The 27,370-nt window shown below is 38.9% G+C and overlaps 1 protein-coding gene across 3 annotated transcripts in view; it reads left to right on the forward strand.

Moving 5' to 3' along the window:
- The window catches only part of FREM1 (FRAS1 related extracellular matrix 1), a 65,094-nt gene extending 38,948 nt beyond the window's left edge, over positions 1 to 26,146 (forward strand). Inside the window, exons 25-37 of one of the 3 annotated variants that reach the window (XM_059874063.1) lie at positions 3,374 to 3,788; positions 4,903 to 5,104; positions 5,562 to 5,706; positions 7,864 to 7,993; positions 9,378 to 9,450; positions 10,334 to 10,483; positions 11,654 to 11,892; positions 12,606 to 12,653; positions 12,912 to 13,070; positions 13,262 to 13,387; positions 14,066 to 14,181; positions 21,345 to 21,430; positions 22,795 to 26,146. In XM_059874063.1, the coding sequence (XP_059730046.1) occupies positions 3,374 to 3,788; positions 4,903 to 5,104; positions 5,562 to 5,706; positions 7,864 to 7,993; positions 9,378 to 9,450; positions 10,334 to 10,483; positions 11,654 to 11,892; positions 12,606 to 12,653; positions 12,912 to 13,070; positions 13,262 to 13,387; positions 14,066 to 14,181; positions 21,345 to 21,430; positions 22,795 to 22,994 (2,089 nt within the window). In that variant the 3' untranslated portion in view covers positions 22,995 to 26,146. Of the gene's footprint in view, positions 1 to 3,320; positions 3,789 to 4,902; positions 5,105 to 5,561; positions 5,707 to 7,863; positions 7,994 to 9,377; positions 9,451 to 10,333; positions 10,484 to 11,653; positions 11,893 to 12,605; positions 12,654 to 12,911; positions 13,071 to 13,261; positions 13,388 to 14,065; positions 14,182 to 21,344; positions 21,431 to 22,794 lie in introns of those variants that run through there. The other 2 variants (XM_059874066.1, XM_059874064.1) reach the window with 2 other exon arrangements.
- Positions 26,147 to 27,370: the final 1,224 nt, after the last annotated feature.

The raw sequence follows: 27,370 nt of genomic DNA on the forward strand, positions 1-27,370 counted from the left end.
ATTAACGGACCAGATTTTTACTTCCCACTAAAGTACTTCCTTCAGACATAAATTTACCTGTATTGTTTGGTGCTGTTGGCCTGGAAGAAAGATTTGGCAGTGCTTGTTTGGACAGATGACTCCAAGTGATTAGCAACCTGACATCAGATGCTGGCAGCAGAATGCTAAAAGAACATGCTAATGTCCTCCATTTTGACATGCTGGCTCAATTTTGTAATGAGTTGGCACTATTTATGATTCCATTTTTATCTTTTAAATGCCATGACAGATGGTAGGTCCTGTAGCCAACTCCATTGCCATCAAACTGCAGAAAGTATGAAATGTTGGTAGTTGTGAAATCAAACCATGCAACATGTCCTCCAAACTTTGCCTGGGAATTGCATCCTAAATTTTATCAGAGTGAGAATACTGGCTGCTCTCCATTCCTGAGGAAATTACAAAGCAGACACAAACTAAAAATAAACAAATAACCAAAATCTCCCAAAGTGCAGAAGGACATCTTGGACACAGGCAGTTTCTTCACCTGTGAAACTGAGCAGTGAATGAAATTCATGGTAAATTTCAGTCTGATGTATCCATGCAGGAGCTTTGTTCCTATCTGGCATTATGGACAAGGCTGGATGAATATTCAGATTAATGAACGGAATTATCTAAATCTTTCCTAAATATTGTTTGAGACATCATCCAAACATTTTTACACCATCGAAAGAATGAGAGAAAATTCACTTCTGCTGCAATGCTCCAGGTGTTTTTGAGAGAAGGTTAAGGTCTTGACTGAAGGTGCTTTACCCTTTTTTCTCCTAACACAGTATTTGTCATCATTATTCTAGTTCTGTATTTGATTTCTGATAGTTTACAAATAGCACAACCCTTTTACCATTGGCACAATAGCATTAGGTCAGTGCAGGCAGATGTCTCTGCGTCCCCAGCTGGGAATACCATCCTCAGTAAACATATTTCAAACTGCTACATAGTCCCTGGTCTGCCTGTGCTCATTCCCATCTGTTTCATGGCACAGCGCCAGTTTACAAGTGATCAAGCTCTAATCATCCAGTGTTGGTGAAGGCAATGAGGAGTTTTAGATGGACAGTCTGTGTAAAATAAGCTGCTCCATGACCTACTGAAAGTCACTCACATTCAAGTCATGCAGCAATGCATGAGGTGTTGACCCTGTCATTTTAAAAGTACATCTTCAAGGTCTGCAGTCAAGAGACCAAGGGGAAATGGCCCACTAAATGTCAGCCACTCCCCACTTTATTTAAGTATGGTAGAAGAGTGTTAGATGGAAAGCAGCCAGCTAGCCTGGCCCTCATACTGTCTGAAACAACTGTCCCACTCTAGTAGAGACAAATTTCTTTGCACACTAGGCTCTGCTCTGACTCAGGCAGAAAAAACCAGTGTGAAAACCACCTTACAAAATGTTTTTGTATGCACTGTGTGGCGTAATCACTGAAATTTATGTAGAAAGACGGGTAACTCATACATGCTACAATCTGATGGGACATGAAGGATCGTGAAACATTTTCAGAGCAATTTTTAGTTTCACATACCCTCAAAAGTTTTTGTTACAGGCATGAAAATGTTCCATGCAATTCTTTTCAGAAGAAAATACATAAATAATGATCTTGTACATGAAATCCAAGATGAATTTTAAAGGCTAAAAGATTGGTTTTCTACTTACAACTAAAGAAGAAAACCAATTTTCTCTACAACTAAATTTAGTAATAAATTCCTGCAGACCATGCTGTCACGTGTATGGCAAAAGCCCATACCCAGCTGATAGGCTTCTGTCATGGTTTAACTGCAGCCAGCAGCTAAGCACCAGGCAGTGGCTTGCTCCCTCCCCACCTGGTAGGACTGGGGAAAGAACTGGAAAGGTTAAAGTGAAAAAACTCATGGGTTTAGATACAGGCAGTTTACTAGCTAAATTGAAAGCTGTGCACACAGGCAAAGCAAAACAAAGAATTCATTCACTGCTTCTTGGGGGCAGGCAGGTGATCAGCCATCCCCAGGAAAGCAGAGTTCCATCATGCACAACAGTGGGCTGGGGTCCATAGCTAGCTGGAGCTGGACCCAAACAGCCTGCCAAGACACGGTCTTAGACATGGTCTTACATCCTCTTCCCTCCCTCTTCTTCTCCCAGCTCTATACACTGGGCATGCCACCAGCTTGTCTGGGATATCCTTTGGGTCAGCTGGGGTCAGCTGTCCTGGCTGTGCCCCCTCCCAACTTCTTATGCAGCCCAGCCCAGTCACTGGCTGTGCAGTGTGAGAGGCAGAAAAAGCCTTGATGCTGTATAAGCACTGCTCAGCAGTAAACAAATCATCCTTATATTATCAACACTATTTAACTATATTAAGCACAAATAAAAACCACAGTTCCATACTAGTGACTATGAAGAAAATTAACTCTACCCCAGTCAAAACCAGCAGAGCTTCCAACAGGTTTTCTCTACAGCCTTGGGCACCTTTCTCTTAGTTTTGAAAGGAAAACTATCAGTAGCGAATAATCAAATCTTTAGTGTATCTAAAGAAACATCAATACTTGAGAGAGAACTACAAGAAACTGTGTGGCTATTCATAGACACTCCCAGCATGGAAGAAGAACTGTGCAGATATGACCATTTGATAAATTTATGCTATAGACATCTATGTTATTAGCATTATCCTATCAATTTGTACAGTTGTGCCCAATATCTTAGCATTTCAGGGAAACTTGACTTTTGTAAAGAGATATAAATCATATTCTGCTGAATAGAAGAAAATTTAAAGATACAGTTAGTGCCTAAACAAACCCATGAACTGAGTTAAGGCTGAATTTTTCTCCAGTTTGGTTTTTCAGATGGCTTTGGGGGCATTGGGTAGAAAAGATTTGTAGCAGTGAACAGAAAGAAACCTAAACTAAACCAAACCAGGCAGGTCATGCACTTCACATACCTGCTTCTGTAAGCTGTAGGTGCTACTGCCAAGTAACCAAGTGAAGATAAATTTTAAGGATGTGTAAAATATGTATGCCAGAAGATACAATAAGCTCCCCAGGCAGCCCTTCCTTTTAGATGTGTTCCACCTGTAACGCAGCTAGAAGCTGAGATCAGCTCCATTATGACTGTTGATCTTCAAGGCCTTTCCTCTGGCATCTGCTCAATCCCTGCCAGTGCGTTGTAACTCCTGTCATATACCTGGCTGTCTGCTTTCATGTTTTTAAGTTTTACATCCACTCCACTCAGTGTCTGGGTTTGTGCTCCACCCAGCTCTTCTACTTTTGCAGCATCAACACAGGCAAGTCCTGTAGTAAAGGTCTGCATTATCATTTCATTTCAGTACATGGTGAATCAAGAACAGATGCTGAAGACTGCCTTGCCTCTCTTTGCCAGATTCATCATCAGCAATGGACTGAGGACTAAGCATGGGACATTCAAGATTGCCTTGGAGGCAGCTGACCAGGCTTTGCCCACTCTATCTAGGAACATGGGGTTAAGATTAACTGAAGGAGCTGTGGCACTTCTTACCCCTGATGTATTGCAGCTTTCAGACCCAGATACTGCGAAAGAAAACCTTACCTTCCTCTTGGCTCAGCTCCCCCAGTACGGTCATCTCTATTATAATGGGGCTGTGCTACTGCAGTACAATTTCACACAGCAAGATGTGGACAACAGGGATGTTGCATACAAGCACCGAGGTGGGAATTCCCAGACCGACAGATTTACATTTGTTGCCTCAGATAGGACTAACCAAGGCTTCATCGTGAATGGGAGGGTGCAGAGCGAGCCAGTGACATTCACCATTCAGGCAAGTGCGACCACAGACCACAGAAGAGAGATAAATAGTATGATAAGGTCAAAAATGTAGTATTTTGATGACAGCTGGTACTTGCTGCTGTCTCTAATTTAACTGTGCAGCTTGTATGTTTGCTTTCTGTGTTCCACAAATAATTAACCTGGGGAACTAACTACACGTCAAAATGCATAAAGATAAGCAAGTAACTACTTATATACTTAATACTTGCATGCTAAAAATTTTACATAGGAATTTCCACTATAGGAAGGATAGAACTTTCTCCTGCTTGGCTTTGCCACTTGACCCTGTGATTTGCACTTATGGGTGTGTGAGTATGACTGCTGATCTTCATGTCACAGGAATCTTGAATTACAGCCACTTTGCTTCCTCACCTAGACATCCTGTCTTCTCTGCTCTGTCCTCTCTGTGTAACATGCCTGCTCTGATTCTTCTTCCTTTGCTAGAATCTTTCTGTTCACTTCCTATTTCCCCTGTTTTCAAGTCCTTCATACTTCCTAATAGGCTCAGATTTGATTGCTGTGATTTTTTGTATCTATCTATGTGGCATGGCTCAGTACACAAAATATGCCTGGTTGCAATGCATGTCAAAATTCTGCGTTTCAAAACCCTGATACTAATGAAGAGGCTGTTAATATTTCTTGATGACAAGTTTCAAGGTATATGATGAGTGAGGAATACTGTTTCAGCAGAGGGTGAGATGTGGGAACATCAACAACCATTGTGGACTGTTAGATGGTTCACCAGAATTTGTGAAAGATGGCATTGTTATTATAGAAAAGAGGTGACAAACCTTTGCTGTAGTTATATTTTGCTGTGAAGAAAGTTACATAAAAAATGAGGACTATGAGGAATGTGGGACAGCAGGGCAGGGTTATATAGAATTTGTGTTACGCACCCCAGTGTGTACTATACCCGGCTACATGTGGCAATTTGGGTCTGGAAAATTTTCATGTGAAGTACAACTTATCTAGGACTCAGGGAGGGGTCTGCAGCAGACTGTGAGCCAAAGTGGTTATTGCCACCCTGATCTGGCTACTGCTCTTTTAGCAAAAGCAGGATAGAGAATATCCTGATGTTATAAAATGAATGTCTGACTTTGATTTAGGTGGATCGTTCGGACAAAATGGCACCAAAAATTATCCATCTCCATTGCTTTTCCGATGTGGAACTGCTGAAGAATGGCAATTATGGGATCTATATTACTGCCAGGTCCCTGAGGGCATCTGACCCCAACACAGAAGATGACAAAATAATTTTTAAGATTTTGCAAGGTCCTCATTATGGCTACCTGGAAAATATAACAACAGGTGATTTCTTTTATAATCTCTCTTCTGGGCCGTACCAGACCAGACTTCAAACCCTACCCTGTTAATGTTTGCTTGATAGACAGAATCAAAATTTCTTAGCAAACTTTGGGTAAAGTTTGACTGTAATAACAAAACTTTTACAATGAAGCCCGAGTCTTAAGTTTGTTATGAACCCTCAAAAAGTTTGAGATAATTTTTAATAGCTGTTGTTGAGAAACTTTTTTATTTCTATAAAGAAAAAAAAGATTAATATTGAACTTGGCCTTTTGATAAACAGGTTACACATAAAGAAATTGGGAGGGGCTTATAATGAACAGCTGTTGCTGTTCAGCTATAAACCTGCATTTCTCAAAGTTCAGATTCTCAACAAAAAGAAAAGTTGAAAAGAGTCTATACGACCTACATGATTCTTATTAGCAGGCTTTTGGTTCACCTGCATACAACTTGCCTTTCCTAGGTGGATTCATTCAGGAAGGATTTAGCCAAAAGGATTTAAACAGCAAAATCATACTTTATGTCATCAACAAATCACGAGAAGTGAATTCGGACAACTTGGAGTTTCGAGTGACAGATGCCAGTGGAAACTCTGCGGCACCCCAAAGGTAGCTCCACTCCTTGGTGACATGGGCTGTGCTACACTGTGCTTGCCACCCCCTGAGGCAAATGATCAGGTGCTGGGCTTGAAGCCATGCAGACATGGACACAGCTACAACTCAACCTGCCATTGCTTTTGTTAGAGTAGAGAAGGTTTCTTCCCCTCAAGAAGGTGAAGCCTTGAAGCTCAACAAGGGTTGAGCTCCAGGTTAGACTGTGTCACAGTTCTCAAGGGCTTTCAGGGCTTCACCAGGATACATAATGCATTTAGTGGGGCTGGGAATTTGGAGATCTGAGACGCTGCATGCTGAAGGATGGGACTACTATTTCATGAACAGCTGCAGGTCACTCTTGCCCTTAGCTGATGGCAGTGCATTTTTCACAAGCTTGAGATTACAGTGGAGGGGAGGCTCTCAAATGGCAAAGCTATGAGTGCCATATTTCTGCAAAAGAGCACTTAAAGAAGGTGGAGAGCACACAGCACCTTCTTTGTCATCCATGTATTAGGCATACTATCCAATATCTCCTTGTGACATACCATAAGCCTCATGAAGAAAAATTAGAATATCATCCGAACTGGGCTTTGATGATTAAAGTCAGAAGTGAGAGTAGCTCTTCAGGAGAAGCAATGCTTCTCTTTATTCCTGAAAATAAGGCTAAGTGTTGAACCAACTTATTTAATCAGAAGATATTGGGGAAAAAAACCCAAAACCAATATGCTTTTTCTGGGCTAAACTGGCTACTCACAAACCAGGACTCATGGTGAAGAAAGAGAAGCAGAGAGCTGTACCCAGGGGCGAAGCACTTCTCTGCACACTGGAGAGAGGACAGGGACTGAGCTGAGCTGAAGGCAGCACTTAGGCAGTTATGTGCTGTGCCAAAAGATGTCCCCATACACAAACACATCTGAGCACGGACAGCCCAGCTGCTCTGTGCCGGCTTGCAGATGAAAAATCACCATTATGTGATGCCACTTCTCACGGGAAAATGTAACTCCTTGTAAATGAATGGCAATGCATAGCACAGTTTTAGGAGAAGAGCAAAGAAAAAACTTGCAGAAAATAGGTGCTTCAGTGAAGTTATCTGCTAGTAAACCAAAGGGTAATTTTAATGAAAAAATAGCATTTTAATATTGGATTTAAAAGCTTGTGAAGTATTTTTTCAATTTTAAGTATTTATCACACAAAGATCACTGGTTCAAAATACACAATTTACTGTTCATGTCCCTGCTTTTGTTTGAATGCTGCCGGACTACATCTGGCACATCCATCTTCTTTAGAAAAATAAAGCAAGTCAGCTTCTAAAAGGGTTTCCCATGAAATTAGCATCAGAGGATAGAGGAGGACAGGAGTAAACTTCCACTGGTGATAGAGCTAGTCATCTATGAAAGGCCTAAAAGTTTGTTTTAGTAAAGCTCAAATTGTAATGGCTCAGCTTATTTTCCTTCTTTGCACTCTCATTCATCCTTCTCTGACTCTCACTAATTTTTATTACAGCTTTTAAAAAGGAAAGATCTTTATTGGTGATCCTGTGCAGCACACAGTCTTCTGAGGTTCAGACACTGCCTTCATAAAAAATTCTAAAATTCAGTGCATAAGACACCTGGAATCAGATAGGGGAAAGGTGGAAGAGTGAATTGTGCAGAGTACTAAATTAGTACTCTGCACAATTAGAAGGAGAGAAGGCCCTTGCACAGAGACAAAAAGTCCTAGAGCATATTCTGTGTGCTACAGGAGGAGAGATAGAGGCTAGATGAAGGCAGATGGGTGAAAAGGAGGATATTGCTGAGAAAAGACTAGGGAGTGAGAGTTTAATAAAACTGCAAGGCTAAAGGGAACCAGGATAAACAGTGATAACTTGTCTTGGCCTATTGTTGTTATGGACAAACTGCTCTTCTCAAAGTTACTGCAGAATCCCTCTGGCTGTAAAACAAGGCTCAAGTGTGGTTTAGGGTTCATCAGGGCTAGTCTGGAAGATTTATTACTGCCTCTTCCTAATCAGTTAAATCACACAAATATGTTGATTTGGAGACAAAGACTCAGGATGTGTATTGGCTAAATCAGCAGTCGGGAGAGAAGGCTCCTCACACAGCGCCTGAGCAGCAGGGGCTGGGGTGGCTGGCCAGGTGGCTTTGCTCTGAACTCACATTCCCTTCTCTCCCACAGGCTGGAGCTACGATGGTCTCGGATTGAAATGCTACAGACTGAATATGAAGTGTGTGAAAACACAGGAGTGGTGTCTCTGAAAATCACCAGGGCAGGACACCTGGGGGAGTCTGCCTTTATAACCGTGAAGGTAAAGCCAAAAGTCAACAACCTAACTTAATAATAATAAGTGCTTCCTGTTATTTTATTCCTCAGGTGTAAATATATTTCAATAGTCATCAAAGAGGCCGTGTGATTCAATCTATACTTATTGGGACATTGTCCCTGCTACTACAGATGGCTGAAACACTTCTGACAAAATTTCTTGTGTTTCAAGTAGAAATGCTAATTAACCAAACCTGGAATGTTTTGGAGCAGTGTTTCAGTCTTGATGAAAAAACAGGGCAGGCAGTTTCCTCTGGCACTATGCTCAGGAGCTTGGTTTCCAGGATCTGCCACTTTAAAATCCACTTGGGCAATCTGGGGCCTCGGGGCTTTTGTTTTGCCTTCTCAGACTGGAGGAGCCCAGGAAGTATAGGTACTTCAACTATACAGCCATGGCAGCCTTCTCCATTTCACCTCCTACTGCCCACAGCCAAGGAAAATCCCCTATACCTTCAATGACTGCCTCTGTCTTATGTCAAAAAGACTAGACTGAAAGCTGCAGGATATAATTTTGTAAAACAGGCTTTATGCAACTTGCCTTCACAAATTTTATCTTTCCTCATAAAATGGAAATTCCAGTATTTTATCAGCTCCCCTTGCTAGAGAAATACCATTTTTCCCCCTCAGAGTTTTTCAGGATTATAGCCCTAGTAAGAAACATAATTTTGATTTTTCTTCTACTGAAATTAGTGAGAATTTTGCTAATGATGCCCTCAGGGGCCATCTTGTCCTACCCTTCACAGACTCTGGTGATCCTACTCCAGCAGTCACTTGTAGAAACACACCAGTGAAATTGATTCCAGCATCAAGAGCTGGAAACATGCACAGTGCGGAAAATGGCGTCCAGTGGTGCCTCCTATGAAATGTCAGGGAGTTGCTGGAATCCCTGTATTTACAAATGTAGGGTTCACATCTATCCTAATGAGTCTTTGGGAGTGACAGAAGGCTCTGTGCGAAAAAGCTTCTTTCAAGATAACACAAAGGGCCAAACAGGAAAACATGGCCAAGTTGCTGCTGCTCTTCTGAGATGACAGGATGCGTTTTTCCAGGAGCCAGGTACGGCAGAGTCCCCAGGCCTGGTGAACAGCAGTGTTTCCTGGTGCTGTCAAACAGCAATCTCAGAGGGGAATGAGCAAAACTAAAAGATAGGGTTTTTTTTTCTTATGATGCATTTTTTAAGCCATGAGCAAGAACAGACTGACAGTTGCACTTAAAAAGGTTAATTCTTCAGCACTTTATCTTTTTTCCCAGTCTATGTATGGGTTGGCCTGTCTATTTGATGCATACAAAGTTCCTTCAGCATGCAGCAGAATGCAGTGGTTTGGTGAAAAGAGTCACAGTGTAGTATTTACTGTTTGATTTCTTCTCAGGTCAATGAAATATCTGCTAGGCTGGGAAAGGACTTCACGGTGACTCCCTCCAAGCTTGTTCAGTTTGATCCAGGTATGAAATAGTGCACTGAGTAACTCTAAAAATAATTCACTGAATTTAGAAGAGTAACCTCTCGCTTTGGAGAGTGCAATCGATTACATATCTGTAACTAGAGAAGGTGAATAGTATTTAGGACTTGGCCTCATTTTTTGGAAGTGCTGGGGGCTTCTTTAGTGAATTGGTATCCTTATTATTTAGCATGAGATTGCCTGCATTCTTATACTTTGGTTGAAATGTCAAAAGTGCTGAAATGATGTCTCCTAATCTCCCAACAACTAGGCTGGATAGGACTCACCCTGAGCTGATCTGTGGGATGCTTTAAAGACTTCAGTCATTATAGGTAAAGCCCAGGACAGAGGTAAAATTTAGACAAATCTGAGAACCGCTTAGGTTATTCAAGTTGTCCAAGGCCCTTTTTCATTCACATACAATCCTGAAGTTACCCAGTAAAGTCAAGGAAACAAGAAAAAACAATGGTAAGGTTTGCATAAAAGGCTGTACTTCAATCTAACATGATTTTTGATCCATTTGCAGGTATTTTAAATGACTGTTCCACCTTTAAAGTTAAACTTTTCAGATACAAACTCCACGATACCTTTTCTCTTGCAAATCCCAGTGGAAGTCCTAAATCTATGTATTGCAGCGCAATTTTGCACATCTACAGCAGCGTTTCGTTACAGTGTATGCACTTCAACTGAATCATCACTGCCCAGGAACAAATTCAAACTTAACGTTATTTGGAGGAACAGCAGGAGTCCAGTCAGCCAGTAGGAGCACAATAGCATACACAATTATCTCCACTCTAGCTGCAGACATGTTAATTAATCTATTTCTTTGACACTCTGATTGATTGAAATAGCACTTAAAGAGTAATTAAAATGTTTATTTCTGTTAGGAGTGTCAACCAAGATGTGGAATATAGCAATTACCTATGACGGATTAGAGGAAGATGATGAAGTCTTTGAAGTAGTTCTGAACTCCCCTGTGAATGCTGTTCTTGGCACACGGACAAAAGCCGTAGTGAAAATTTTGGACTCAAAAGGAGGTATTCTCTTTTGATCTTTGTGACTAAGAAGGTGGAACAATCTTGGCTGAATAGCTACCTATTTTCAACCATGAGTTGTTCCTAACATTCACCGTTAGACCAAACTGCCTAATTTATTTTTAGAGAAAACAGGCTCGACACTTGCAGGCCCTTTATTCTCTCACACGATCATAGGCATCCTCTTAGGAAACACAGCATGGAGAAAGCAATGAGTACAAAATGAGAAAAGTTCCAGGAAAGAGACCACTTTTCGTAGCAACATGAGGTCAGTTTGCATTTATTAAAGTGGGAAAAATTGGTTTTAGATCCATTAGATTTTTTTTCCTGGTATTATTTAGTTGTTACACACCCTCTAAAAGAGATTTACTTTCCTCTCAAAAAGGAAATGTAGCAAATTAACTTATCTCTTAGCAATATATTTTCCAAAGCTTAAAAAGCAATGTCCGCAACTTCATAGCACATAGTTTATTCTTTGAAGACTGCATTATCATTATGTTTTTCAGTGATCAAATGTGGGGTGTCTGAAATCAGACTGAAAAGGAGGCAACCATAGAAACAGAATCATAGGAAAACAGTAGAAAAATAGAAATAACTAGAAAAGCAGCTGCAGCCTCTGACCACTGAAGAGCGTCTCTTCTTCTGGTGTTTAGTGAAACAATATTTAAAATATCCCCACTTCAGTGAATTAGGCTTCATGTTACAAAAAGCCCCTTTAAAATTTCAGATTGGTTTTCTCCTAAATATTCCTAGCGTAAATCAGGACTTAATTGACACAGTGACTTCATTCAAACAACTGTATCCTGGATTTCCAAGAAGAAGCTTCTTATCATCAATGGTAGTTAAAGATACCTACATATTCAGGGCCAAAAACCCCAGCACTTCAAAGATCAGTAGAAGAATGAAAGCAGGTGTTTTCAGCAGATGCTTGGTTGAATTCTGACCTGTGGGTAGACAGATGCATCACATATAAAATCTTACTTATATAGATAGTAGTTTCAATTATAGATAACCCCAGAAAGGAGGGTGACTGAACAAACAGCAAATCAACTACTTCAAGTGAAAAAAATCATCCAACTTTTAAGGACAAGCTGTTTATGTGCCCAAGTCAACATGACCAGTTATTTGCTCATGCAGTTAGAGCTGACCATCTGCCATTTTTTATGCTTTCAGGTCAATGCAGCTATTCCCATTCTTCTGGCCAAAGCAAGCATGACTTCTGGGGGAGAGGCATGCTGTTTCCAGTTTCCTCAGGCTCCTCAGCACCTTCCAGGGCTGGCAATGTTTCCTTGGAAACGATCCTACTGCCTCCTTCCAAAGGGATGAGAGAGCCTGGAAGGGATATGTGGCAGGAGCACAGCTTGGCGAATCGGTCAAGGACCAGGCTGAGAGTAACTGGAAATGGCAGAATAGTAAGACACTTCTGTAGTTCAGTGATGAACTGATTTGTGAATTTATTGTGATGTGATATCTTCATTTAACTGTCATTTTTGTAGCAATTCTATCTGACCACACAATAACTACAAACTATATGGGTTTGCTCCGAGTCAGACCTGGGGCTATTTACAAAAAACTGTAAGGAAAAAGCCAAAACCAAACCAAACATTTTGAGGATCCATGTATGCAAGAGAGGAATAAAATCAAGGTTTGGGGGAGGAAACAGTCATGAAGCAAATTCAGCAATTATGAAACTTCCATTCTTATAAAAATTATGGGTAAGTTAGAAGTTGGTGGAACCAGGCAAATGTATAGAAGCTGTGCATCTGGTACTGAGGTTATAAAGCTGAAAATACTCTTAGCTTAAACAGGGAAAGTTATTTAAACCTTGTCCACTGATTCTCCCAGTTAAGCTATATTGATTTAGCTAGGTATTCAGTAACTTTCTGCTATTGTGACCTTAAGAGTTACTGGAATCTGTTTTTATGAACACTGAGCATTACACTTGTAATCTGTGCTTTTTAATGGCTCCTTTCAGAAATGATATGTTTCTATACTAAAAGAGAAAGAACTAAACCAAGACATGCTCTGCACGATGTATAACCTAGTAGTAAATGTTGCATAAAGTCTTCTTGTTTCTATAATACATGAACATACCCATCTCATTCTGCTGTTCTATGTTTTTCAGGTTCCTCCTTCATCTGTATTTAGAAATGAAACAGATGTGATTTTCAGAGTAAGAGTATTAGGGGTATTGGTTGGACATTTCCATGATTTCTTTCTGATTCTGCTCTTTCCAGGCTCTTTCGCTCCTAATAATTTGTTATGTCTAATACTCTATTTTTGTATCTTTCTTTTTCTTTGGTGTATTTTCCCTTGATTTATGATAATTTGTATAACAATCAATTTTTATTATTTGTAATTTAGTTTATTTAAGACCTGCTTCTATGCACTAACCCTCTCTTTTCCTCTCCTGTTCTTGTGTAAAATGAAGTATCACGGGATAGTATCACTCAAAATAGAGGATGACACCTCCTCAGCTGAAACCAACAAGAAGGCACAACCAGAGATAAATGTAATCTCCTCTAGGAAGACAGAAATTCCACTGGCTGATAAGGCAGAACTTGCAGCTGAACCAAGATCAAGACATAAGGTATGAAATCTTTTTTCCATGGGCATTTTCACCATCTGGTTTCAGTCATGTTGTTTTCCAAAATGATTTAACACCTAGAAGAGTTTTCATGGCATACAATTTTAATATAAGACCTAATTAATCTGTTTCAGTTCACTTGTTTTGTGTCATCATTTTCCTCCAAATATTTAAACGACATTTTCTCTTTTCAGGACTTTAACTCTTTTCAAAAGGCTTGTACACCAGATTTAAAGGGTCTCTTGCATTATGAAGAAAGCACACAGAAGTTATTTCAGTGTGATGGGATATCATGGAAATTGTGGAATCCCCAAAGCAAGGTAAAAATGTAGCCACGTGTAGGTATCTACATCAGAGCATGGAGTCTACAATTGGTGATACTCTAAAGCAGAAGACCTTCCTGCAACTGTTATTTACTTGAACAATGCATAAAAGTTATCCAGATTCAGGTTTGCTTTCAGCAGAAACAAAAGTTTCCCAGGAATATGATGAGGACTTGACTGTTGTGGTTGCCTTTCCTGCCTGTCATCCACAGGTGCTGCTGGACAAACCACATGAGCACTAGCATTGTGGTGCTTGTGACTGGGTGGGGCATAACACAGTCAGCAAATGAAGTCTGTGGGAGAATAGGTGGAATTTAGTAAAATAAGCTTACTTAGATATTCTGTAAACATATATTTCCCCCTCCACTTAAGATGTCATGCTGAATTTTGTTGCACTGCTTTCCCTGTACAGACTACAGGAGACAGAAAATGGTGTCCAAACTAACATAAAATATTTAGAGGATATTTGGAACTCAATCCTACAGTCACCATTAAATCTACTAATTATAAACTGTAGGATCCTCTGTCAGGCATTATTTATTTACATCTTTTAAGCAATGCTGTAGCTTTGTTTATATACAACAAAGTTCATGCTTGGTTTAATTCTGGACACTAGTGCACAGACTATCTGCGCATAGACAGAAGTCTGTTTTACCTCTTCTACTTTTATTTTAGGAGGTAACTATGAAGGAATGTCCCTCTGGATGGACCTACCATGAGGGCAGCTGCTACTTCCTGGTAGTGAATCACAAGGTCACCTGGAACACTGCTGCCCAGGCTTGCAGAGAACAGTAAGAGACCATCATGCATTTGCTGTGCACTGCTGTTGCCCTGAGATAAATTCTGCTCTTGACAACAAATTTATTTGGATAAGCCCAGCTTTGGCTGCTTTGCACAGCTCCCCCCCAGAATTGCACAAATCCCGGGATTCAAACGCAGCGGACGATAGAAATATTAGTCTCATAATGCTTCAGATGGTGATGCTATCTTAATCACAGCATGAATTCCCAAAGCTGTCCATCTGCAGTGAGGATACTTTCCTAATGGGACAGTTAGTTTGGGAGAAGAGAAACTCAGAGTCAGTAAAGACCCAGAATTTAATCCTCTCTTACCCACCACTTCCACTACCTCCTCTTGATATAGCAATTGTAAAATATCGCCAGCTCCCGTGCGCCTCACTGTATTCTTCTGAAGATGCAGCTTTGAAGATTCTGTAACTATTTGAAAACTTTTACATTCAATTTAATGGTGCATTTCTGACTTTTTAAGGATATAACAACAACAACAACAATGACAACAACAGTAATAATAATAATAATAATAATAATAATAATAATAATAATAATAATAATAATAGTTGTCTCAAAGTAGGAGACAAAAAACCTGCCAGTCTTGTTTTCTGGGTACATGCTTTGAGATTTTGGCTTTAGGGATTTTAGGTTAACACTGGAAAAAGTGTTAGCCATGGTATCATGAAGCTTGTCCAAGGATAGGCATGCTCTGTGCCTTGTCCTGAATTGTGAGCACCAGGTTGAAAACTAATCTGAAAAATAGGAGAGGCTTAAACAGACCTCCTCATCACTTCAGACCTCTCCATTACTCCAAAGGAAAATTGAAAGGGAAGAGTGGGAAATGATAGAAACAGCGTATGTTCCGTAAGTAATGGAAGGACATGCTGAACAGTGAATCATGGCCAAGCATGCATAACAAGCATTGATTCATTCCACTTAGTTATGCCAGATTATGTTGTCTTGGCAACATGCAAAAGAAAAGTCTTGATACTACTACCTCCCAGCTGATGGAAGATATTCTTTACTAAAATGTAAATGTTATGTCCTCTTGTGAGCTGACCCTAAGTATTGTGTTAATACTTGGTTTACTTACAATCTCAGCTTCTGAAATTTTTTGTTATTATCTGCTTTCATTATGCTACTTGTTAACAAACAACACAATAAATTGTGAATATCTTTATTTTTTTTTTCTGAAGGCTTCAACAGTGATTTGATCTCTTGGAACCATATGTCACTCTTCTGGGAGATGTTTCCTATCTTCTAAAAGAGTGTGGTCTCTGTGACCCATATTTTTTGTAGGTGGTAGCTTCTTGATAGTGTGAAATGTAGATACTAAACTGAATAAAATAAATGTAAACAACAGTAACTAAAGGACAGTGTTAAAAAAAACTCCACAGAAAATCAAGGCATATCACTGAATCCACAAGGAAATGAATCCTAGCGTGGTACTAATTCAATTAATGTCATAGTAGCATAGACTAAGGAAGATTTATCCCAGTAAATTGAGTACTCCTTGCCTCCATCTGGAACTAATTTACAAAAGTACAGCTCCAGGAACATGCTAAAATGTGGTAAAAGAACATAACTTATTAAATTTTATTTTGTGCTTTTCCCCAACTCCTCCGGCAATCATCACCACTGCTAATTGTGGTGTTTCTGTTATTAATACTGATTCTATTGACATTTAAATGTTTCCAACGGGGAAATAAAACTACCATGGAGGTCAGTCCTCAATTTTCAATAGATCAAACAAACTAGATATTAAATGAAAATATTAGAATTGACTTTCAGTAAATCAGACAACTTTCATGAAAAAAATAATAATTTTTTTTACTACTACAAAAAATGGCAGAGTTTTAAGCTCCTATTTATTTGTCTTGCTAGAATTTTTTCTGTTATGCAGATCAGGGAAAGGAGCCCAAGCATTGTTGAAGTTGATTCACTAACAGTCTCCTGCCCTGCCCTGCCCTTTTTGAGACAATCTTGCAATCTTGAGATGATGGACTTGGGAACAGGCTATACAAAAAGTATACAGAAGTAGGCAGGCTGAAAAGTGTCTGGACAAGGGCCACAAAGTTGATCAAGTCTGCCACGTGAAGAAAGAAGGCATAGGTGAGCCCTTATCACTGTATTTTGATATTTAGAGGGTGGCTAAGAAGAGGATGGAGACTCCCTTTTTACAAGGAGTCACATAGAAAAGATGAACAGCTGTGGGAACAAGTTATTCCTGGGAAGATTTCAATTACACACAAGGGAATTTTTTTTTTTTACCGTGAGATCAGCTGTTAGAAGACTCTCCCCAGGGAGACAGCAGATTCTCCAACATCAGACACTTTCAAGGTTTAGCTAGACAGAGTGCTGGCCCATCTTGTCAGGACTGTCCTTTTGCCAGATGATCCTTGCAGTTCCTTCCAACATGATAGTTTATTATTCTATTCCATCACAGTAATGCTATCAATTTATTGTGGAAGCAGTTGTTGTCTGTGCATATGCGTGGGATAATGCAGGCCTATTTGAGTTTATATTGAATCCATCAGTTACAGGTGGTATACAACCATTTTCTTTAGTTTCCATGTTCCGGGGTAGAAGCAGACAAAAATATGTGCTTGTCTTGATGCAAGTTTCTATATACCAGTGTCAAACAGAGGATAGGGGGACAGTTAATTGCTGTGAAAATCTTGCACTATTTCTAACCCTTCTTCAATTCACTGGAGAGAAAGATGTTTTAAGAACTCATTTCTCTGGCTTTGTTTGTATGCATGAGGATACTTTTGGCAACGCAAAAAGAAGCATCTGGGGGATATTATGGCTGAGTGATCCCACAGCAGTCTGATTTAGAAGCAATTTTGATGATTTATGCCACAGCTCTTGTTTATCCAATAGGAACATGTCCTCCCCAAGGGTCAGTACAGCAGGGCTCACTTGTGTGTGAGATAGTTTCACTGCTGCCGCTGAAGGGATGGAACAACTGCATAGATAGAACCCACAGTTGTGTCTTTTGCCTTGTTAGTCATATTATACCTTTATCTTTTTTGAAGTTGAACATTTAATTAAAGCTCAAATATGATTAAATTTCAGGTCCTTTACTGCTAGCTAGGTAAGGCAGGACAAGTTTTTTGTTTGATCAGCTACATGTGGCCCCAGTCCTTTGGAATTACAGGCAGAATCACATCTAAAGTAATAGATTAGATACTTCATGATGGCTCAGTGCTCCCTAGGAACAGCAGCAGTCTTACACATTCTCTAAGGGACAGGTTTAACCCATATTATTATGTGTGACTGCAGCAGATGAATTCAGGTACCTAGAGTAATTTTAAAGGCCTAGTGTATGCTGTCTGGCTTTCAGCTGCCAGTCTGGTAGTGCAGAGCTCCTGCAAGCTCTGCATCATGTCTGCCACTCTCATCTGAATGTTCTGAATGATAGGAGGTGTTGTAAGCAACACTAGACACTATTTCAAGGCATCAGGATAACTCCCTAGGTGACCAAACAAACGACTGAGATAAGCACCCCCACACCCTTCAACACCAGTATAGGACACGGATTTACTAAAGCAGTTCAAATAAAATGTTGTGCCCCATGGAGACCTTCATACTTAGTCAAGTGTGCTTTTGCTGATGTAAAATTTACCAGAATGGTACAAGACCCTTAAATGCATCAGGCAATTTAATGGAAAATCAGTAACATTTTTGTGCTAAGTATTTTCCATATAATATTTCAAGGTCAATAGCTACCCAAAATGTTTCCTTAATTTTTTGCAACTGCTCTAAGATAAAGGATGCTCTTGACTCAATAACAAAAATTATAAAGCATGCAGGAAAAATTTTAAATGGATGGTTTAGCACAGAAAATGATGTGTGTGGGTTTGCTGTGGCTTCTTTTGGTTGGGGTTTATTTATTTGTTTGTTTTTGGTTTTGTTTGGGTTCTTTCCCTAAAAAGGCATTAAAGCCCCTTATCTTGACTGATTTACATTAGGAAGTGTTAGATGCACACTCCATAAATAACATTATCTTGCAATTTCCGGTGTCTGATCCTATGCCTCGAGGTTCGGTGAGTAACATTATGGAAGTGCTATGTTCTTTCAGGATGGTTCGCATTTCCCTAAAATACATAACCCCCCTAAACAGGTATAACAATTAGAGCAGTTCTCTCCTCAGTAATGTGTTTCTCAAGCTGTACTTAGAAAGCACTCCTATAGAGAAAAGATTAGGTTACACTATTGTAGTGCTTTCCTTTCACAGTGATGATGCCTCTCCCTGGCACATGGATTGAAGTCTGAAACTGTTATTGCTCAGACTACACCTGTATGTCATAAATGATAGCACAGTTATTGACACATACTGATGCTTTTTTGTGCATGATGATTTATGCTCACCTAAAGTAAATTAGTTCCTGGGTTTTGAGTGTCCTTAAGCAGAAGCCAGATAAAATGTTCTATTTTTGCTCTTGTTCACCTAGTAGTGATACCACAGAAACTGCTGTGCAAACCTCTTCTCAGGTCCATTTGGTCAGTGCAGCCACAGTCCCTCGGAGGCAGAATGGAATCCTGCTGCTGAAGCAGTTAGCCTGGGAGGACACCCTGAATTAACTATGCCTACTTTCCTGGACTCTGTAGAAGAAGATGGAGTACGAAAATTCCCAATAGTGTTTGCCAGTGTAACAGCGTTGCTCCTAGCTCACCAGAGATTCTGTGCCTGGCAGATTGGCCCAGAAGGGTGGAAGCCTGTCACTCTTGGGACATCCAGGCGCGTCTCACCCTGATGAGAGGCACAGCTGAAGGACGGCTGACACTTTCACTGTTACAGTTTTGGGGGCCTCTACCACAGTGGGTGCACAATCCTGACCCTTATCAGACAGTTCTGAGGCTGTTCTGCCACACGTCTAGGCGAGGAGAATGTACACCAGTGTCAGTGGGAACCTTTACAAGCTGTTCTCTGGTGGCCTGGGAACTCAGAGTGCCCCTGATAGCCCTGCTGTTACTGCACAGTGCCTGCCTCAGGGCAGCTGTGATTGCACATGCAAGGGCTAACACCCAGCTGACCTGCTGGCCTTGGCAGGTCCACCGTGCAGCATGGAGCGGAGCAGAGGGCAGCTCCATCCCCAGCTGCTTTGGTTGGCCTGCAGGGATAATGGAGCAGGACTCTGCAGCAGGAGCATCCCCCTTCAGAAACACAATGCATTTATTTCATATCCTAGCCCTGTGGGCCCAGATTAAGGAATGGTCCAGATTTTGTGCAGTAGGAACTGTGCAGAATATTATGGAGTACTACTTTGAATTCTTCTCATGTAAATATTTCCTGCTTCCCTATTTTGTGAGGCATCATGTGGAATCCATGGGATCAGTACTCTTAGAAGACATACAAGGCAATAATGGGAATGGAGCTCCATCCACGGATCTCTAACTAGGCAGCATGCTTAATGATGGGCTTTCACTCTAACATCTGCTCATGGTCTCCATAGTGAGCTCAAGTCTGCCATGCCATTCTTCAGGCCCGGTTGCTGCCCCAGCTCTTAAAGAAGACAGTCATCACTTCATCTGGAGCAATAGTGATCTTCTGTCTCTGTTATTTGGCAAAAAGAATGAAATTAGTAAAATCCTTACAATGCCATTTACTTATTCTGATGTTAAAAAAGGTTTTTTTCCTCTTAAAATGTTTTTATGAACAGTGTTGTTTGCTCTGGCCCTATCACCGAGGATATTCTAGGAGGCTGAAGGGGTTGGTATCACTTTTAGACTGAGGGCAGTCAGAAATATGGGACAAAAGAAATGAAAGAAATGTCAGCACCAGAGGTTCAGCCTCAGCGGGATGGCAACACCAGGTGTGACTTGTAAAAATGTGATTATGTCAGCACAGATAAATAAGAAAGTGGAGCCACTGATGGCTGACAGTTCCCAGCAAATGTGAAGAATGACATTTGTCTCTTAATGCCTAAGATTTAGCCTGATCTCTAAATGGCTTAAGAGTAGCCTGCTGGTGCTTGTATGTTTGGTACTGGTTGGAAGACTTCTCAGTGGAAAGGCCACTCAGTGGCTAGGGTTTCCAAATCCTCCTTTGGAGCTGGCATACTATAAGTACAAATGCAGAGCAGAACTTATGCATTGACTTAATTCAGAAATAGTCTGTTTAATATAAACCATAACTTTTCTCCAATTTTAACTGAATATGTATTCACTGCAGATAATCCTCTGAAGAACGAGTTGCTTTTCAGATACCAAATTTCTTGTGATGAACAACTGGGGGAACCCATGGGATACCTGCATTTACTGAGTGGTTCATAGGAAGATGGAGAACCAGAACATCTCAGCTGAAACCCAAAATTGAAAAGGATGAAAATGCAAAAAATAAAGGATTGGGATAGAGGGAGAGGAAGGAAATGGGGGGGGGGGGGGGTGATGTAACAGCCTGAATGTTGATTTTAGAGGAGGTGTGTGTAACTGTGAAGGCGAGATTTAGATTAGAGATTGTGAGAAGATTCTTCACTCAGAGGTTGGTAGGGCACTGGAACAGCCTCCCCAGGGAAGTGGCCACAGCACCAACGTGACAGAGTTCAAGAAGTGTTGGGAGAATGCTCTCAGGCTCATTTTGTGGTGCTGGGAGCTGTCATGTGCAGGCTAGATTTTGTGGTCTTTGTCAGTCTCTTCCTACTCAGCACATTCTATGATTTTTTGATACTATGATTACTTCTCAGAACCACATTACCACTTAAATGTATTATTCAAAGCTTTTTAAAACATGATTTTAAAAAGATATCTCCTGCTCTGCTACCAAATAGATGAAGTTGTATCTTTCAGTGCCTTGGATTTCTGTGTAGGAAGTTTATAATTTCATGGAAAATAAGGTATCAATAATTGTGCCAATAGTTTAAAACAGTTTGTGAGTATGAGGCACATATTTCCTGTATACATTTCCTTCAGTTGCTAAACTGATTTAATTTTTCTGTTGGAGAAACCAGACTAGGACTTTGGTTCCTCCCCAGGTAATCCACAATTTTAAGACTTCATCTTCATGTAATTATTCCTTCATGCCAGTAAGTTGTGGTTTTCCTGTGACTCATTATTTATACGCTTTATAGTAGAATCAGCACCCGTTGCTGATAAGTTGATGGGAGCTGTCTGTCACTCTGTGGAATGCTAATTACTCTGCCCTCTCTCGTTGAGCTTAGGTACCTGGGGAGTCTAACAAGTGTAGCTAATGAACAACACATGCAGTGGCTGTGGGACTTCAGTGGGAAGATGCCCTTTTGGATAGGCAAGTATATTGGCTGCAAGTTCCTTCTGCAGATTGCACTTCCTGTACACGTTGAAAAGCAGAAACTGCTGTAGCAGTTCAAGCACAGTTTCCAAACACCGTATTGTTCTCAAATTTCCACTGCTTTATTATTTCAGTGCAAGGCATAAACCAAAATGCCATAATTTGCCTGGATACTTTTATAAGTCTTCATCAAAAAGATGTGTTTATCATGATGTCTATTGCTGGACTGTTTTTGCCTTGAAACCTTTCCTATTTTGACACAAGCTGATGAAAATAGTTCTAGCTTCCACAATTTTGTTTATCTTATCTTTCTTTCAACTGTTACTTTATTTATCGCTAATTTAGCTTTTTATTTTATTTTGTTTTAACTTAGATAAGTTATTTGTGTTACTCCTAATTTAATGTTGTCTTGTGTTAGAAATCTTATGAATTAATTAGATGATAAGCTAAAGAACATTTAATCATATACTTTCAGATTTAGCTACTTCTTATTAGGCACTTAATATTTAATGAGAAATTGAAAGAATATGGATGGGTCTTCTTAGTACCTCCTTTATGTGAATGACTGCCTTAGCTCATATACTAGTGCTACTGCTTTTTTCTAACCCTTCTTGTTTCTGCTCTACTGTCCTCCATGTTGTCTCTCTCTGATTCTGAACTGCAGTTATCAGCTCTTAGTAATTTGCTGAGATGAACATACTAGGTATACTAAATTACCTTAGAAAAATACAGTTAGTTTTGGATCATGTTTAATGGTGTCATAATTTTGCTAACTTAAAAAAAATAAACTTATTTGACAAAGATAAAGACTACAAGATTGTTATGCCAATTTTCTTATAAGAAGACATGTCATAGCTGAAATTATGCCATGCCTATTGGTCTTAGTAATTCAGAGGCTAGTGGAAAAGATAAGTTTTATATCGTACTAATTAATAAAAATTTTACACTGTTAATTTAAACAGTGTAAATCAGGTCCATAAAGATCTGCCGAATTTTATATTCTGAAGAAATCTGAAGGCATCTGATGCTGCCCAGACTCCTTGCTATTTCAAGTATCAAAAGAGAAACCTATGAGGTCACAGACATGTAATAGATGAAAGGAGAAAAAAACATTTTAGATACGCACTATTGCAGAGAAGTGTACTTTCCTTTATTCATATGGCACTCACTGTGATTCAAGTCGGCTAATTAAATCCTAAATTGTGTTTTGCTTGTGTTCTATCAGATGTTTTCTTTTTCTCTCAGCATGCAACTGTATGCATTTTTTGATGAAGAACAACTTTTAGAACAACATGACTGTCTTGGCATCTGGCTTCAGTAACAATAAACATCACTGATTCGGTCTCACTGATTTCACGCAGGTTTGAATGACCAAGTCAATCCTGGGCACTGGGAGTGGAATGGAGGAGAGCCTGTAACCTACATAAACTGGAGAAGAGGCTCCTACCACTTTCCAGTGAGAGGAAGAAATTGTGTATTTGTGCAGAAGCGAGGAAAATGGCAAGCAACTGACTGCAAGAAGGTTAAACCAAACAGCTATATATGTTCAAGAAAGTTGTAATGGATGGAGGATGCCTCTGAAAGAATATGGACACCCATGCTATTTCAGTATGTTAACTGTGTTAGAAAACCATTCTAATTATCAGCAAGGCTTATTTTATATGCTGCCAGAGGTGCAGGTGCACGGGCCTCTAACAAAGGTATAAAGATCAGCTGCAAAAACTAAGCCCAGGTTAAGGTTTTGAAATCTCCCCAAAGACTTTGATCTGTCACTTACTCATATGTATTTTTATACCAAAGAGCTGAGTCTCAAGCCTTTCTGCACAGTTCTGTGCAAAAGTACCTTTTCTTTAAAGAAAGTACATCAGTTGATTTGCCAGGCTCTTAAAGGAAGGGTTATGAACTACAGTTTTACACTGCAGTCACAAAAAGAGGAATGCTGCTGGGGCTGGAAATGAGGGTAGACAGTTGTCTAAAACCAGATCTTTTGGGTGATGATGTGAGTGATGTCAAGTAAGTACTGGAGTTTGTTTGGTGGATACCATAGTACATCTTACAAAAGTACCAATGGCTGGACATTGCCTAGTGAGAGAGTACCAACAGGAGCAAAGCCTTGTACTTCTTCTACCTCCCAAGGCCAGCTTCAGAACCTAATGAATCTGCCCACACAGAATAGCATCTGTTTCACATTCCTAAGCAAAAATTTTCTTTTTTTTTTTTTCCTGGAACTGCAGGATAGTACTGTTATTTTTAGTATAATTAAGTAATGGGACATCTCTGAATCAAATCCTATAGCAAATGATGATTTATTAAAAAAAATAAACTTAATCCTAGGATATTATCTGGGGATATTCACTGATACATGAACATCAATAGGATTTATATGTGTGCATAAACCAATGTAATCGTGAGACATATTTTGTAGTAAAGCAGCTATGGCTTTTGAAAAGTATTAATCTAAGTCCTTATTAGGGATTTGAGGCTTTTAAAAATAATTTTTAAAAATACAGATTTATTTCTAAGAATGCCTTAAAACTCAGCAATTAATAAGAAAAAACCAGCTGGCCAGAACTTAGTATTTTAGAAAAATACAGTTGCACTATAACAACTTTGTAACATTATAATAGATTTATATTTGACCTGTCAAAAGCTTGCTTTTGGAAATTTTTACTGCCAGTCTTAAAATTACCAAAAAAACCCCAACCAACCAACCAACCAAAAAAACCCCAAGAAACAAACAAATAAAAAAAACCAAACCAAACCAAACCAAAATAACCAAAAAGACCCAAACAAAAATGAAATGAGGATCCAAGTATAGGCTTTCTAAAAAAAACAAAAAAAATTAAAGCTCCTCTCAATAGGAGCCAGTGTGTGGCAGTTGGTTTGGAAGTGAGTAGGCTGAATTTGCCCTGCACCTATGAACTCTCGCTCTTCCCATCTGCCTGCCTGCTGCTGGCACTTGATCCCCCCCTTGCTCATCTGTTCAGCCAGCCTCTGGATCAATTTTGCAGCAGAGCTGCAAATCCTCCTTCTTTTGGTTCCTCATAGCAATTTCTCAGTCCTGCAAGGACTCTGCTCTCTGAGCTAAAGGACACTGTTTCAAGGGTTATATCTTCCTCCTCTTTGCCTTTGTCATGCATGGGTTACTCATCCTTCCTTCTTGGCTGTGACAAGTTATATCAACATGTGAGCAGCTGAACAGTCTTTGTATATAGGAGAGAACCTCCCTTAAAGGACTGTTGCCAATAAATACGGGTGCATTGCAGAATCAGAGAAAAAACATACTGGGGACAGAGCCTCCTCACCTTTTCTCTTGCTGTCAACAGATGCAGACAAAAATATTTCCAGGATTTCTCTCTCTCTCTTTTTTTTTTTTTTTAAGATAATAATTATGAGAAGTTTCTAGACACTTCTGCTAGACAGAAACTCCTTTGTTTAAGGAGTTTTCTAGGTCAACATAGATATGCTACTTGTCTCCAAACCAATTACTCCTGAATATCTGGTTTTAGACCTGATTTTATTCCTGAAAGTTTTCATTACAGGGGAAAAAAAAAAAAAAAAAAAAAAAAAAGCAGCCTCCAAAAAAAACACTCTCAGTATCTTCAGTATCTTTTAGTGTTGTGTTCTGGAATTCCAGGGAAAATTGACTGAGACATAAATTTTTATTTCTTTAAGGCCTTTTTAAAATAAAATACGTAGAATTTATTGATGCTAATTTGATAAAGTCTATTGAGATTATTCAAATACCTCTCCCAATTATTTAATAAATTAATGATATCAAGAGAGTGGGGATTTTGACAAAGGTGCTTGTTACTTGATCAGTAACTAATAAATTACTCATACCATCACAACAGTGACCTCAGGTTTGTTTTTGTGAGAGTAGGGGAAATTTTCCCTTTTCTGCACTTCATTTAAACTACTTTAAAGTGATTTCTGCATAGGAAGATTTCACTACACAACTGATTTTTAGTTGTGCAAACTTCATGAGTTTACTGGCTTAGTTATATCTAACACAATACACTAATGAAACTAAAATTCTTGTATTGCAGAGCAAGCATAATTCTGCCCTGAAAGGCTGCTGATTTTTTTTTCCAAGACAATTAACTGTTCCAAACATGTAACTAATAAATTTTATTTTTCCTGTTCTTAAATAGGTATTTTTTCACAGATCTTTACATCTTTATTTTTATTATTAGGTACTAGAGTTCAAAGAACAAAACATACTCAAATCAGAGAAAGCACAATTTTTTTTTTTTCTGTTGACATAGGAAGTTATGGCTTCTAAGAAGTTTAGTAATGGATGGGCCTACAGTCCTGAGGAGTTTTGGGGATTTTTTCATCTTCAGGATTTTTGAATTAGACGCTGACTAAACTCCAGGAAAAATCAGTATTTAGGGGATCAGCACTACTAGGAGTATTTTAAAAGGCTGAAAGTAAAAAAAAAGGAACATGTAAATTCTGTTGTTCACATATGGATGCCACACTTTCTGGATAAACAGAGGATTTACTCCATCAGAACTATAAATCCATACCCAAGAGCAACAGAACCAAAATGTTAAGTGAAAAGAACCTAGCAGTTACCTTAGATTTCTATAAGGGATGGGCTGTGTGAGCACTTTGTGTGCTTGTCACTTTTAACCACTATCACTCCCTGTCAAATATCTTTTAATATTTCAAACAAATTTGACAGGGAGGTAGTTAACTCAAAGCCAATGATTGTGAAAAAAAATAGATAAGAAACAGATTATACGAGCACTTACTCTGAACCACTATTCTAAAGTATTCTAAAACACTTGAGCGTTTACTAACTTTATATATATCAACTATTTAGTCTGAAAAATATCAGAAAAGTTTTACAGACCTTCTTCCTACACATGGATACTTTATTGAATGTCTTCAAGTCTTTATTCATTCAAATTATAAAAATAACTTTGAGAGAATTATGCATGTGATTCAGTGAATACTGGTGATTCTGCATTATTTACATCACAAGATTGGTGCTACAGAAATTCTTCTATTCAAAACACTATATATATTGTCATGTTTAACTCTGTAATGTGTGTTAATAAAAACCCCCAAAAAATACTTTGGTGAATATGAATTTCTTAATTTCAAATTGCACAAATATTTATTTTCTAGTGATAATAATGTTATTTATTAATATAAATAACATTATATAGTGATAATAACATTAGTTATTAATATAAATGATGAAAAATATCATATACATATATATTTATATAAAATTATATACTATACATACTATTTAATATTATATTATTTATATTTATCTGTTGTTATTTTATATATATAAATATATATACAAATACATACATTTAGATATATTATCTATTATATTTATAATATAAAGGATATAAGTTTATAATATAAATGCACTTCTAGTTAAACACAATGTACCTACTATTTACTCTAATCAGCTTCTGAATTAGGTTTTTTCTTCTGTTTGGGCCTTTCCTTGAGTGAATACTATAACAACATTTCTACCATGAGTTAAGCACACATAAAAGAGAAAATGCTGTTTATTTTGAGAAATAAACCTGAGAAAAGGTGTAGGTCTGCAAGCAGATATACAAGAATAAGAATGAATTCAAGCAAGACTGCCAGTCTATAGAAATTAATTTTAATATGATTCTTGATTTAAAGAAGGATGTGAAGAAAGTCCTTGTCCCTCAGAAACCTCAGTCTTCTTCAGAGGAAGTTTTCCTCCCTTGCTCCCCTTTAAGAAGCTATGCTGACTGTAGTATGGATAACTCTGCTACTCTGTGTAACTTAAATATTGTTCTCAGTATCAGTACACTTAAATGATATGAACAAAATAGGTCTTGGTTCTAAGGTTTGTTTTTTTTTTTTTTTTGTTTTTTTTTTTTTTTTTTTTTTTTTTGTTTTTTTTGGCATTGAGGTTATGTATTGTTTTCA

This window comes from Haemorhous mexicanus, chromosome Z (genome assembly GCF_027477595.1).
Source record: "Haemorhous mexicanus isolate bHaeMex1 chromosome Z, bHaeMex1.pri, whole genome shotgun sequence".
Taxonomy (NCBI): Eukaryota; Metazoa; Chordata; class Aves; order Passeriformes; family Fringillidae; genus Haemorhous; species Haemorhous mexicanus.